Genomic DNA, 13,951 nt, shown 5'->3' with positions numbered 1-13,951 from the left:
CCACCGTATTTAAAGAATTTTAAAAATTTAATTCCATTTGTTATTATTTTTTAATTTGACCAGAAACTGAGAGAAAGGGGAGGTGAGACAGCAAACCTCTAGGACTGGGACTTGAACTATGGTCGGCCATGTAGGGATACCACCATGCCACCTGCTGGCCCCCCACAATATAACATTTATGCTGCAAAATATTATGTAATATTAACTTCACTGCAAAAGAAGGGAATTACTTTTACAGGTGAACAGGAGTCCAGGGACTAAAGGAACTCTAGAGATAGGGAGCGGAAGAGACAAAAATACAACCCAGATATGCAAAGAGAATTAGGTACCACTGAAAAACTATTCAGTGTGGGCTGGTCTCATGGCCTCATGGGTAAGGGAGTTAGATCCCATGTGACAGACTGTGTTTCAAATCCCAGCCCTGGCAGCTTGAAAAACATGCCAGTTGTGTGCGTGCATGCATACCTCAAATTCTGGTAGGAGAGAAATGGAAGAGAAAGGACTGTGGGATGACCAAGACCCATTTGGGGAATGTGTGTGTGTGGGGGTGCTCTCTCCCTGTCTCTCTCTGGTGAGTGCACACACTCTGTAACAAAAAAAATTTCAATACAATATGCCTAGGAGAAGGAACAGAGACTAAATATGTGTATTAGACAAATGTAAAAATCTATAATTACAACCTATTGAATTTAATGAAAATCATTCACAGAGCATTATGTAGACAAGTATGTTTACAAAAATATTTTAATAAGCATTTTCAGAATGGCAGACAGGGAACAGGAGAAGGGAATTATTTTACAGTGCAAAATTACTATGCATAAATTTAAAAACATCTAATTCATAATTTTAAATGCTATTCTATTTAAATATTACTTCAAATACATTTTAAAGCTCAACAGAGATTTGTGTTGAACTGAGTTGTAGATTCTGAACTCTACTTGAAAACACATCATGAAACAGAATACCATTCCAAATGGAAACGATAGTGCTTTGCTGGGGGGGGAAATGAGGTCGGACTAAGTGTTAAAGGCTTGTTTTCCCAATGCAATTTGTCAAGAGTTCTAGAGTTCTGAAATATACTAAATCTTAAGCAAATTAAACTCATGATATTACTAAAAATTTTAAATAGTGCAATGACTTATCAAGTTATAGTGGCTGCATTATGAAGAACAAAGTACTGTGTGAAATACCTGTATAAACACAAAATACAATTAAATATTTCCTTACAAAAAGTTGTGCATTACATACAATAGTGGAATGTCTTTCATTAGGCATACTTTAAAAGATAAAGATTAAGAAAAGTGAAATTTCCTAACATGTATACATGTGTCATATTCGCAAACATGCCTGAGAATTTACTTAAGATGTTCCTGTAATAATAGTTTGCAAGAACTTCACAAACCTGCAAACAAAATGCATCTTTTAAGAAAAATAAAATGACATATCTAATATTGCAGTAATTTAAAAAGTACAGCATCACTAATCTTTTGAATCTTTTTAAAGATCACTTTTGACAAAGAGCTAGGATACTTTGGATCATTTAATAACAACTTTGAGAAAATGGATTGTGACCAACTGCTAAAGCTATTGCCATTCTGGATAAATTAATATTTTAAGTAAAACAGAACAAAAAAAACCCTCAAGCTCCTCAACACTTCCACCCAAAACCTTGATTTACTTGGGTATGTATTTAACAACAGTGAATGTACATTACATGAAGTCAAGTGTTATAAAGTGGCTTTTAACACTGTTCGGAGAAAAAAAGCTGTTCACATTGGTGACGGGAGGAAGTATGAACATGTGAGTAGTAATACTTCATAGGGTAAGGCCTAAATGATAACTTCTCAGTGCAAACCTCTACTCAATTGCATTAGACAGTTGAGCCATTAAAAACAAGACCACAAAAGATTTATTTTAAAAAGGCATTGGCTCTTGAACTGATGGCTGAAAATCAATCAGAAGAAACATTTGGGGCATGCCTGTGTGAAGAAAACAAGAATAGTTAATAATCTTTTATAAAAGTTTGGATATAGGTTGGTCTATCAGCTGTATAAAACTACATTTTTTAACAAGAATTTGCACTAAAAATAAAATGATACTCTTACAAGGCTATGCAGATGGATAATTGTATTTTTAACCACACAGATCAATGATTATTGTATATGTTGGTTTTATTTTGGACGAACTATCAAATCTGAAAAGCTGGATTGTAATTGAAGGTCTGAAAACTTTTCAAACTTCATCATTTTTTCCTCATAAAATAAACATTGTTTCCGCCAACGGTTATTTCTTGTGTGCGCCAACATCTAAGTACCACTTGACCTTGTCCCTTCTGTTTATTTAATGCAAAAATGGGAAGTTTTATAATGTATATAAAAATAACTGAATAGGATTCCGGTCAGCATGATACATTGGAGCACTTTGGCTAACATTAAACTTTTGTCTTGCTTCAAAAATAATTTTGGAAATTACAGCAAATGCAAAACAAACCGTGCAATCTAAGCATCATGCTTAATTTCAGAATTCTCAAACTATTTGTCCTTATGTAGAAATTTGAAAAAAACAATCTTCACAATCCTTTATGAATCCTTTTACCACCTGGATAAGAAACATGACTTAGTTAACTACACAAACACTTAAAAATTCATTAGAAAAACCTTAGCAAAATAAAATGAAAGCTGACAGACTCAATATCAATTCCTCTCATAAAAGTTTACCAACTGTACAAGTTAAGAAAATTATACAAGCTTTTGTATTAAGAAAGGACAGCTCAGTCAAGACATATGTACTGTAAAAATCTTTCAAAGGCTACAAAGAATCTGGAAAAATACAGAATGTATTTCTTAAGCCCAGATAAGAATATGAAAAGACATCATTGATGTCAACAATTTTACATATACAAACCTGACTTGGTTTATTTTTAAACTTCTATATATAAAAAAATCATGCTAGCATAACTTTCAGGATTCTTAAGGGTTTCCTTAATAATGACAATCAATTTAAATGGAGAGAAAAACGTCTATTGTAAAGATAAGACATTTTAAGAAACTTAGAAAAACTGGTAGTAAGCAGAAATTTGAACCTGTTTTTTTTTCATTCCTCCATTAACCTAAGCAAAAATTATTTTGCAGTGAAATTTTATGATTAATACATCAAATAAGAAGGTATTGATATATATATTTAGTTCATTCAAATTTGCTAATCTATTTTTTATATCTTTCAAGGGGTCTTTGACAGTTTTAAAGTAAAAACATCTGCAAAAGGCAGAATTATGAAAGCTTATTTCTTAAAGTTAGGACTCAATTTAAAATTTAGATTTTAACCAACTGCTTCAAGGAAATCAACTGCTTAAGGTAACCCATCAACCCTGAAAATTTTAGTCACACCAGAATTTACTCCAAAGAAAAGTTTTAAAATAGTTCTAAAATTTAGTCATCTGTGTTTTCAAGTTCTTCAAATTTTCCATGTGAGATTGCTTCTTGGAAAAATTCAGAAGAACCTGGACTTTCTTTTCCGCTGCTGTTTACCCTTCGCCTTTTGGCAGGTCTCTCGCTTTTTTCATCAAAATCATTTTCATTTCTTGCATTCACATGGGCAAGTTTGGGGTCAGTGGTAAGGTTATCTGTTTCATAACCATTAGTATCCATATCTGCATGAAGTGGTCTCTTATTTCCAACGGTTGGTCCATTAACATGTAACCCTTCAACTTTTACTTCTTCTTTGTTTAATATTTCACCTGGTCCATTAGATGACATTCCTAAGTTGGAAGAAACAAAATGAAACATTAATAGGAAAGAGTTAATAAGTATTTACACACTCTGAGTTTCATTGCACATACAATGCAGAACATAATAGGTTTACCTTACAGAATTGTTGTGAAGTTAATAAAGAACCAAGAACAGAACTATCATATGTTAAAAGCATTAAAAGTATCACATGACAACAAAGCAGCACAGAGCAGTCTAAATAAGCTAAACTAACAGGCACAAATCACCTGAATCTGGTAAAAAGACTAACTTCCTAAAATGATGTAAAAATAAAAACAATTGTTCTTTCTTATGTATGTCTTGAGTTTTCTGCTGATATATAAAGTCAAAATGCCATGGATTTTTAAATTTTATTTTATTTAAACTCAAATTAAGTCTGTGTTTATTGTGCTTTAGAAAGATTACATGAAGGACCAGTAGGTGGCATGATGGATAAGATGCTGGACTCCCACATGGCTAACCGTGGTTGGAGTTCTGGACTCAGCCGTTTGAAAATCAAGCTGGGTGCTTGTGTGCCCAAAATCCTGAAAATGGAGGAAAAGCGATTATGGCATGGCCATCCATTCCGGCAGAGAGGGGTGTGATTTTTTACTTTCCCACTCACTGTCTCGATCTTTCTCTGGTGAGTACATGTACCTTATGGCAAAATCTTAAAAACAAAAACAAATAAAAAAACACAAAAACACAAGCTAAAGTTATCTAAGTAGATTGAAACCTGTTATCATAATGTTAAAAAAATGAATGCTGTACAATCTAAACAGTGCTAAAAGTAAACACAAATTCTTCCATAATAGGTGAGAGAAGTTAAAGGGTAACTAGTCTAATACAATCTAATAAAAGCAAGTAATAATAAAAAGGTCATTTCAGAGTTGACTGTAAAAATGGAATACAAATTATGATGACAGGGTATAAAATACTGAATGAACTACTGGCAAAAATTAAAATTTAATTATGTGAAAAATATTTTTCATACAATATGAGCTTTAAATATTACATTCTGGTCAAAGAAAATGATCTATTTCCCAACAAAAATGCACTTGTGGGACCAGCAGATAATATAGTGCTTATGTTGTTACACTCTCATGTAGTCAACCCTGGGTTTGAGTCCCAGACCTGGCAGCTTAAACCTCAAAGCCAGGAATGTGTGCGTGCGTGCCCAAGATCCCAAGAAGAAAATGGAGAAGGGACTGCAGCAGGGCCTTTCCCTCAGGAGTGATTTCTCACTTTCTCTGTCTCTCTGTTGAGCGTACGCACCCTATAGAAAAAAAATCTCTCTCTAAAAAAAAGCACTCAAAAATGTACATGGGAATTATGCATCATATGATTTCAAAGCAATAATCTCAGAGTGGCAATTCCAAAATGCAAGGTGAGACCGTAACTAGGTCGAAAGTAGCTCTAAGATGCCAAGGCACTAATTAAAGTCCCTTACAAAAGAAAGGAAATTGGGCTGGAAAATTCCTTTACTTGAAAAACATATAAATGGCTTCTGAGTTACTCAACAATTTACAGGTAACTTATAAACAATCTCTCGATCTAAAAGCATGGTCTTGGGACCAGCAGTTGGCGTAATGGCTATGTCGATGGACTCCCCATGTAGTCGACTCCGTTTCAAGTCCTGGACCTGGTGGCTTAAACTCACGCTGGGCATGTGCGCATGTGTACCCAAGATCCCCAGAGGAGAATGGAGGAGAAGGGATTGTGGTGTGGCCATACCCCTTGAAGGATGATTTCTCGCTGTCTGTCTCTGTCTTTCTGGCCAGCACACGTGCCTTATAGCAAAAACGTCTCAAAAAAAAATAAAAAGTTAAAAAACGGGAAAAGAAAAGGAAATTATTTACTTTATGTTAAGAATAGGAAAAGAGCAGTGGTACCAACTGTTTGCCTCTTGTGGTTCCATCTTTAGTACCGAGGTCAGACTCTTAGCATCTTATTCTACTTTAGGATGGATACAGCTGGTATTAGACTTCATTTCAATGAGCCTTGTTTAATCAGGACATGGTTGCTGGGACCTAAGTTTGTTTCTTGCTTGTTCTTAGAGGCAAAGCAGTGAGGAAACGGGCTGTGAAATGAGTCAAGTATATACATGACAGCAGTGCCAATGGGAGACCAAAAGTCTTAGAACAAGGGTCAGAGTTTTCAGCATTTCCTTTACAGTTTCTGTCAGAAGGTTAGCTCTCCACTGGCCCTCCCCTACTTTCTAATTCATCAATACCCTTCATTTTGGGGGAAAGACTTTTTTTCTATAGGGCGTGTGAGCTCACCAGAGAGGCAGAGATAGAAAGCGAGAAATCACACCCCAGGAGGGATGGCCATGCCGCAGTCCATTCTCCTCCACTTTCCTCTCAGGATTTTGGGTATGCAGGCACATGTGCCCAGCATGAGTTTAATTAAGTTGCCACATCTGGTACTCAAACCATGGTTGACTATGTAACCATTATTCCATCTGCTGGTCCCCATCAATACCCTTCTAAGAAGAGACAATGTATGTGTTTGTGTGTATTTTATGTATGTGTTTGTGTGTATTATCTTCTGCTTAGCAACTATTACTTACACAGACCATTTTAATCAAAGTAGAAATCAACTGAACAGCTCTTACTGATCAGCACAGAGATCTCTAGTTTACCGTACATTTCAAACAAGACACTATTCTAAACTTCAAACACATTCATATGCCTTTTCCTTATCTTTCTCATGGAGATAAACATGAATATTTCAATATTAATGTACAGACTGTTCCTGTTTTATTTTTTCCTCATTCTTTAAGATTATGCTGTCAAAGAGAACTTAATTATTCAAAATAGTATCCTTGTTGTCTACTTTTCATTCATCCATATGTTGATAAAATGTTCTAAGTTCTTAAGATATTTCATAAATATTTGTAATTCTTTTTCTTTTTTTTGGGGGAGAGGTTTTTGCTATAAGGACGCATGCGCTCACCAGAAAGAGACAGAAAGCAAGACATCACCCCCAAGGGGGGATGGCCATGCCACAATCCCTTCTCTTCTCGGGATCTTGAGCATACGCACACACACAAGCCTGGCTTGAGTTTAAGCCACTGGGTCCGAGACTCAAACTGCGGTTGACTACATGGGAGTCCAGAGACATAGCCTTACATCAATTGCTGGTCCCAATATTTGTATTTCTAATGTGAAATACATGGGGTTTTGGTCTAAAATTTAGAAGTAGCAATTATATACAGGCATCATCCCAACTGGGTAAGAAAACAGATGCTACTGAAAAAGAACCAATGTCTTAAGAGAAATGGTCACTGTTGGGCCAGTCCCATGGCTTGGTAGTTAAGGAAGCTGGATCCCATATGGCCTACCACATGGTCTGTGTTTCAACCCCTGCAGCCTGAAAAACATGCCTCCCACCTAGGGGTGCTTTCTCAACTTTCTCTCATCTCTCTCTCTGGCAGTGCACATGTCTTCTAGCAAATTGAAAAGAAAGAAAGAAAGAAAATGGTCATTGTACATGTGAAACATGCACAACATCACAGTATTCACAATTTCATTTTCTACTTTGAAAGTTTGTAGAAACCCAAGATGTATTTCCGAAACTAAGAAAATGCCCCTCATTTTGAAGAAACAGGAACACAGCACAGATGTCTCTCCTGTTGCTCACCATTTTGATTACTATTGCTCACGGTGCCGTCTTCTTTCTCAGACTGGCTGTTACTGCTGTTTGAGGCAGTTGGAGGAGGAGATGGTGCTCGACTAGAAGCAGCGCTTTCACTTTCATCTAGAAGACGATCCATGTAATCCCTTAAAATTAAGTCAAACAACACAATTATTTTCTTACATTAAAAAAGCTAAAAGCTAAAATTAAATTTGGGAGACATTATTAACAAACATATCCCAATTTTCACTCACATTCATTGTAGTGCCTCATTTATCACTCCAGGATAAGAGCATTTAAACAAAAATTTTTTTGATTATAGGTTTGTAAGAAAATCCATAAAGGCTTTTAATCTAGCAAATTTTAGAGACCTACAGGAAGTTACAAAACTTTCAAATTGTAGGCAAGTGCTCAGAGTGACCCAATTAACACCGAGGATCATAGGTGGAGATGGGGCATCATCATCAGTAGTATCAAAGAATTTTTAGATAGATTATACTTTAAAACTCCTAAAGGCAGTATCCAAAAGACAAACAGGTTTAATAGAAAGGAATGACCACTTTCTAAAAGGTTCCTGAATATTTTCTATATCATATTTCTACCAGATCTGAGCTATAATAAGCTCAATTCCTGGCCATAACATCTGGGTTTATTCTGTCTGTACCAATTAAAAGTCATCTCATTTCTTCCCTAGGTGAGGCCTAACTACACAGCTGTATTAAATAATATTGGGTTTGGGTTAGAAAATCAGGACTGAATAATTGTTTCTCTGAAGTTAACTATAAGTTACCTATGAAATATAAATAAAATTACACCTGTTCTACTGGGTTGCTAGAAAAGTCATGACTGCATTTTTGCATAGAAAAACAATACATGATGACTTCTGATAACCCAGGATCTACCCCACATGGTGGCTGTATGATGTGCACGGAAATATTCTGTAAACTATAAAATGCTACTAAATCACTACAGTAAGGATCAGCAACCTGTGGCTTGTGGGATGGCCACATGCTTTTTGGTAAACAGAATTTATCAGAACCCAGACACAGGGTACACTTCTTTTTATGTAACACCTGTAACTGCTTTCAGGCAACAACCACAGAGGTGAATAGTTGTGTTAGAGATGTTAAGGGCTGCAGAACCTCAAGTATTTACTTTCTTCTCTTTTACAGAAAAACTCTCCTAATACCTGCACTAATAATTCCCAAGGGCAGATAATTTAGTCCATTTGGTTTACCACTGCATCACTAGGACCAAAAGTGTGCGTGGTACAGAAGAGAAGCTCAATTAAAACTTAAGCACAGGGACCAGCAGTTGGCATAATGGCTATGTCGCTAAACTCCCAATGTAGTTGACCGTGGTTCGAGTCCCGGATCCGGTGGCTTAAACTCATGCTGGCCACATGTGCGTGCATGCCCAAGATCCTGAGAGGAGAATGGAGAAGAGACTGTGGCGTGGCCATTCCACACCGCCCCCCCAGGGGTGTGATTTTTTGCTTTCTGTCTCTCTAGCAAGCGCACTCACCCCATAGCAAAAACCTCTCCAAAAAACAAAAAACCTTAAGCGCATTATTCAATTTAAAATTCCTTAGAATAAGTACAACAGAAATATTAAGACAAAACATTGAGGATTTTGTGAGCACAGTAAATAAGAATTCTTAGAATAGAAAGAAACAGTGAAAACTCTTATGAATTTTCCAATGTCTGTGGTGAGTCTACAACATACTATTGATTATAGTTATAATCTCAACCTACATGATTATCACTGTCCCCTAGGTTATAGGGCTCCAATAAATATAGGGATGTGCTACAATTCTAATTATAGCAATGATAATGTAAAAACAAATTAAGTATTATTTTTATTCTCTAAAAATTAATGGGGGAACCAGCAGTTAGCGTAATGGCTATGTTGCTGGACTCCCACGTAGTCGACTGCGGTTCGTGTCCTGGACCCGGTGGCTTAAAACTCACACCGGGCACGTGTGCGTGCGTGCGTGCCCAAGATCCCGAGAGGAGAATGGAGGAGAAGGGATTGCAGCGTGACCATCCCCCCTGGCGGGTGATTTCTCGCTTTCTGTCTCTATGTCTCTCTCTGTCTGGCGAGCACACGCGCCCTACAGTGAAAATCTCTCCAAAAAATAAAATAAATAAATAAATTAATTAATTAATGGCATCTGGAATTCTTAGGAAAGGAGAAAGAAGAGGCAGGCAAATACCCAGAAGGTTAGGGCAATATTCAGATAACTAGTAATATAGAGTTATTACTTAAAAAAAAAATATATATATATATACACACACACACATATATACATACACACACACACATGTATCTGGAAGGCTGGATACTTTATAGTAAAATATCCAACTTGTGTTTGGCTCTCAATTCTTAGACAGTAAATAGAACTGTAGTAGGAGCCTTCAAAGACTGTAGAGAGGGGGCCGTTAGGTGGTGTAGTGGTTAAGGGTGCTGGACTCCCACGTGGCCAAACGTGATTTGAATCCTAGATCTGGTGGCTTGCTTTCTCACTTTCCCTTTCTCTATTGCTCATTCGCTCAGTCTCTCTCTGGTCAAATTAAATAAATAAAGTTAAAAAAATGTTTAAAAAATTAAATAAAAAGACTGTAGGGAGAAAAGTGGCAAATGTACTTAATTCCGGTGAAAATAGAAGGTAATAATTTAACGGAAAAATGAACAAATAATTCTCAGGATAATGTACTCTAAACTATATAAATTTTGACCAAAAAAGTAAGAAGAAAACTCAATTTTTTCTCTAAAGGCAGTAACTTCATGTTTTTATTTATCCACTTAAAATACAAATACAAATATTAACAGAAACAGAATGTCTTGAAAGCAAACCAGAAAAATTACAATTTCTTCCCATCTGAAAAAAATTTGTCTGATCATTGCTTTTTATGGAAGACATATAGTGTAAGAAAAAAGAATTGAGACTCAGAAAAAATATTACAGTTCTTTCAGTTAAAAAATTATATAAAATACCCAGGAGACACAGGCAAACCTACAAAACTACAGTATCCTTGCCTAAGGGAAAAACACATCTGTTCATTTCCTATCATCATAGCAGGGTCCCACTATTTACTCTTAAACCCTGAGAACAAGACATACGGATTACTTTTATTTGGCTCCTCCATGTACAGAATACCCACCTTAAGAGGAATCAAGATTACAGATAAGTATCTTCAGAAAGTCTTCAGATGCTACGAGGCTATGTGAGAAATCAGAAAGCTCGGTAGCCATCCCTGCCTAACCTGTTCAGCCTGACATCACAGAGGACCTCCTAAGTCAGCCCACACTTCAGTGATGCTTTCTGAACGAGAAAACTGGGTGAACCATGGCTCTGACCCAACATGGCAAGCAATTCTATGTTCTTACTGCTGATGGCACCAAACTGACTGCAGTTTGTTGTAAGCATTGTTTCTGAAATGGGTGAAAAAAATGAAAGATGTTACTACTTCCCTACAGAAGAGCTTGAAAATCATGACCATTTTAAGATGTACTCTGCAGACTGGACAGCCATATCTAATTCTGTATCAGTATGCTTGAACACTAGCAACAGAAAAAAATTAACTATAAACTTAATAACATTAAGTAATTAGATAAAATTTGAATTCATAGAAAAAAACCACTATTTTTGAACAAGGAAAGATAAAGTTCATATTCATAGGCCCTTGTCTCATGACTTGCAGGATGTTGATCAAACCTACTTATTCACTTTTAGATTGTTTTGCTGTGGCCTTAAGAGCGTTTGATCCTCCAAAAAGTCACCAGCAAAAAAAAACAAACAAAAAAACAAACAAAAAAAACACCTTATAAACATGACCACAAAAAAGATTAGCCTAAGAATATGGAAAGCATAAGCAAACATACACAAACGTGCATTTTCTAAAGGCAATAACTAAGTCAACCTTAAGAATATCTTCTTTGAGGGGCCAGCAGATGGCATAATGGTTACCTCACTGGACTCTCACATGGCCAAACATGGTTTGAGTCCTGGACTCAGAGGCTTGAAACTCACACCAAGCACATGGGCATGTGTGCCCAAGATCCCGAGGGGAGAAGGGTGGAGACGGGATTACAATGTGGCCATCACCACTGGAGGGTGATTTCTCTCATTCTTTCTCTCTGTGTCTCCGCCAAGTGCATGTGCCCTATAGCAAAAATCTCTCTAAAATTAAATAAATTAGTTAACTGAAAAAATAAAAATAACATCATTTCGGTACAAATTGATGAAATCAAGTCACTGACTTAATGTTAATGCTTAGACCGAATAAAACAGAAATCAAGAAAAACATGCTTTCACAGCTGTTCTGACCCACTTCCTCTTGGGATGCCTAGTGAAAATGTACACTTGAATGATGTTTCTACTGTCTCAAATCACAGGAACTGTGGGGTTTACAATGTTTTATGCACTGAAAAGTTTAAATGCCCAATGAAGATATGTCAATAGATGGTAAATGTAAACTAATGCAAATTCTACTATAAAAGCAAGAGTCTAAAAATCAAAATCCCCTCAAGAAAAATCTAAGGAAGCATAGTAAATATATAAAGTTTTAAAGTAAAAAAAATTGACTCACGTTACACCAGGATGAAGATTATATTTCTTTTTTCCAAATCGTGTTTGTTGAGCAAAGAAATCATAACGTTCTGATTTTTTCCACATGTAATAGAATGCTACACATTCACCAACCGATCTTGTTCGGACCTGTAAGAAACAAATGCTTGTTTTTAAGGTCATCTTTTTATTTCATGGAAAACATTTAAAAGTAAATTTAGTTGGTGTTCAATCGACATGTAACACTATACATAAAGTACATCACTGTAGAAGCTGTGTTGAAAACTACTTTTTCTTAACTCCAATAAAGAAAAACAATGCACTGGTGAGAAGTTCGGATATTTTGCCCTCTGCCTTTAAAAAGGTTACCATTACCCTAATCACAGTAAAAATAACTATTCCTCCATAGAAAATACCTGGAAGAGGCTTTCAGGTTAAAATAAATGTGTCAGTTTGGAAATACCCTTACTCACAGAGCACTTTTAAATTTTCTTTTAAGATCCTTTTACTAGACCCAACAGCTCTCCAGACTATTTATTTTCTAGAAAGTGTGAGACCATGACACAGTGAATTAGAAGTTACTTTAATAATGTCAATGCTTTGTTTACTAAGTTACTTCTGTGGCTTACATTATCAACTGAATGGCTCTCTTCACAAAATGTTGAGACTAATAAATGAGGCTGACAAAATGTCCCTTAAAAAAAAAGATTTTTGCTATAGGGAGTATGCGCTCACCAGAACTCACCAGGAAGACAGAGAGAGACAGAGAAACAGAAAGTGAGAAATCACCCCCTCCCCAAGAGGGATGGCCACACTGCAGTCCCTTCTCCTCCAGTCTCCTCTCGGGATTTTTAGCATGCACGGACACACGCCCAGCATATGAGTTGAAGCTACCAGGTCTGGGACTCTAACTGCAGCCCACTATGTGGGAGTCCAGCAATGTAACCATTATGCCATCTGCTGGTCCCCAAAATCTCCCTTTTTGCTATTTGGTCGGATAGCTGATAGGGCTGATGTATATAAATGAAATATTGAATGTTTTAAAAAAAGATATTTGGGGGGGCTGGCATGGTGGTGAAAGGTGGTGGATTCCCACATGGCTAACCCTGGTACAAGTCCTGGCCCTGGTGGCTTGCTTTCTCCCTTTCTCTCTCAGGCCAAATTAAAAAAATAAAGAAATAATAATAATGGAATTGAATAAATAATTCTTAAAAAAAAAAAAGATACCTGCACAAGTGTTTTGGATGCAGGATGATACTTCTTTAATCCATATATATTTCACCTTTAAACAGGTATCTTGTGGCACTGATTGCACCTGCAAACAGCTGATGATGCCCTTTCCTACCTGGCAACATTTTTCACTTTTCCCCCTACATTTGTACTTTAAAACATTGATATGTGAAATTAATAGCAATCAGGGCTTCCCCCCCACCCCCAAATCATCTTCTCAACCTCTACTCTGCCTCTTACAGTATTTTATTTCTAGACAGGATCAAGGCAAGTCAAACTGCACTTTACTAAAAACAAAAAATGAAGACATTTTTGGGCATGCAAAGTTAGCACTATGAAAAATCTTCAATAAGACAAGCCCTCATAACAGAACTTATAATTAAAATCTGAACTTTAATTCCAGGCATAAAAACAAAGACTTGTTTTCACTGAATCATTTTTCTCCCTCTTGAAGAACTACCATCCTCCCTTGTTCATGAGAACTAGTACATTATGTATAAATATGTATAAATCAGCTGACTTTTAACCTAGAGATAACATTTTCATCATCCCAAGTATTTATACAAAAAAATAAAGGTCTCATTTTTAATACTTATGCTAGGGCTTTTATGGCTCATAGTTTTAAGTCACCTAAAAAGTTCCTACATTTCTCAAAAAGAGTTCACATTGGTTGGCTTATTATTTCTGCTAGTTACTTCAGCTATTATTCCAGGAGTCCATTACACAGGTGATCTGGAACAGTTTGGTTAACAGTGGATGAATTCAA

General features: G+C 36.3%; 1 protein-coding gene across 2 annotated transcripts in view; it reads right to left on the bottom strand.

The window, feature by feature from the left end:
- Positions 1–726: 726 nt before the first annotated feature.
- Positions 727–13,951, bottom strand: part of MIER1 (MIER1 transcriptional regulator) — a 71,266-nt gene continuing 58,041 nt past the window's right edge. For both annotated transcript variants that reach the window (XM_027769438.1, XM_027769439.1), the window contains 3 exons: positions 11,978–12,105; positions 7,392–7,531; positions 727–3,757 (listed from right to left, as the gene is read on the bottom strand). In XM_027769438.1, coding sequence (XP_027625239.1) covers positions 3,429–3,757; positions 7,392–7,531; positions 11,978–12,105 — 597 coding nt within the window. In that variant the 3' untranslated portion in view covers positions 727–3,428. The remainder of the gene's footprint in view (positions 3,758–7,391; positions 7,532–11,977; positions 12,106–13,951) is intronic.

The sequence above is a fragment of the Tupaia chinensis genome, unplaced genomic scaffold (genome assembly GCF_000334495.1).
Source record: "Tupaia chinensis unplaced genomic scaffold, TupChi_1.0 Scaffold149502_1, whole genome shotgun sequence".
Classification (NCBI taxonomy): Eukaryota; Metazoa; Chordata; class Mammalia; order Scandentia; family Tupaiidae; genus Tupaia; species Tupaia belangeri.
The sequence above is the reverse complement of the archived record's forward strand: the minus strand, read 5'-3'. Positions and strand labels throughout refer to the sequence as shown.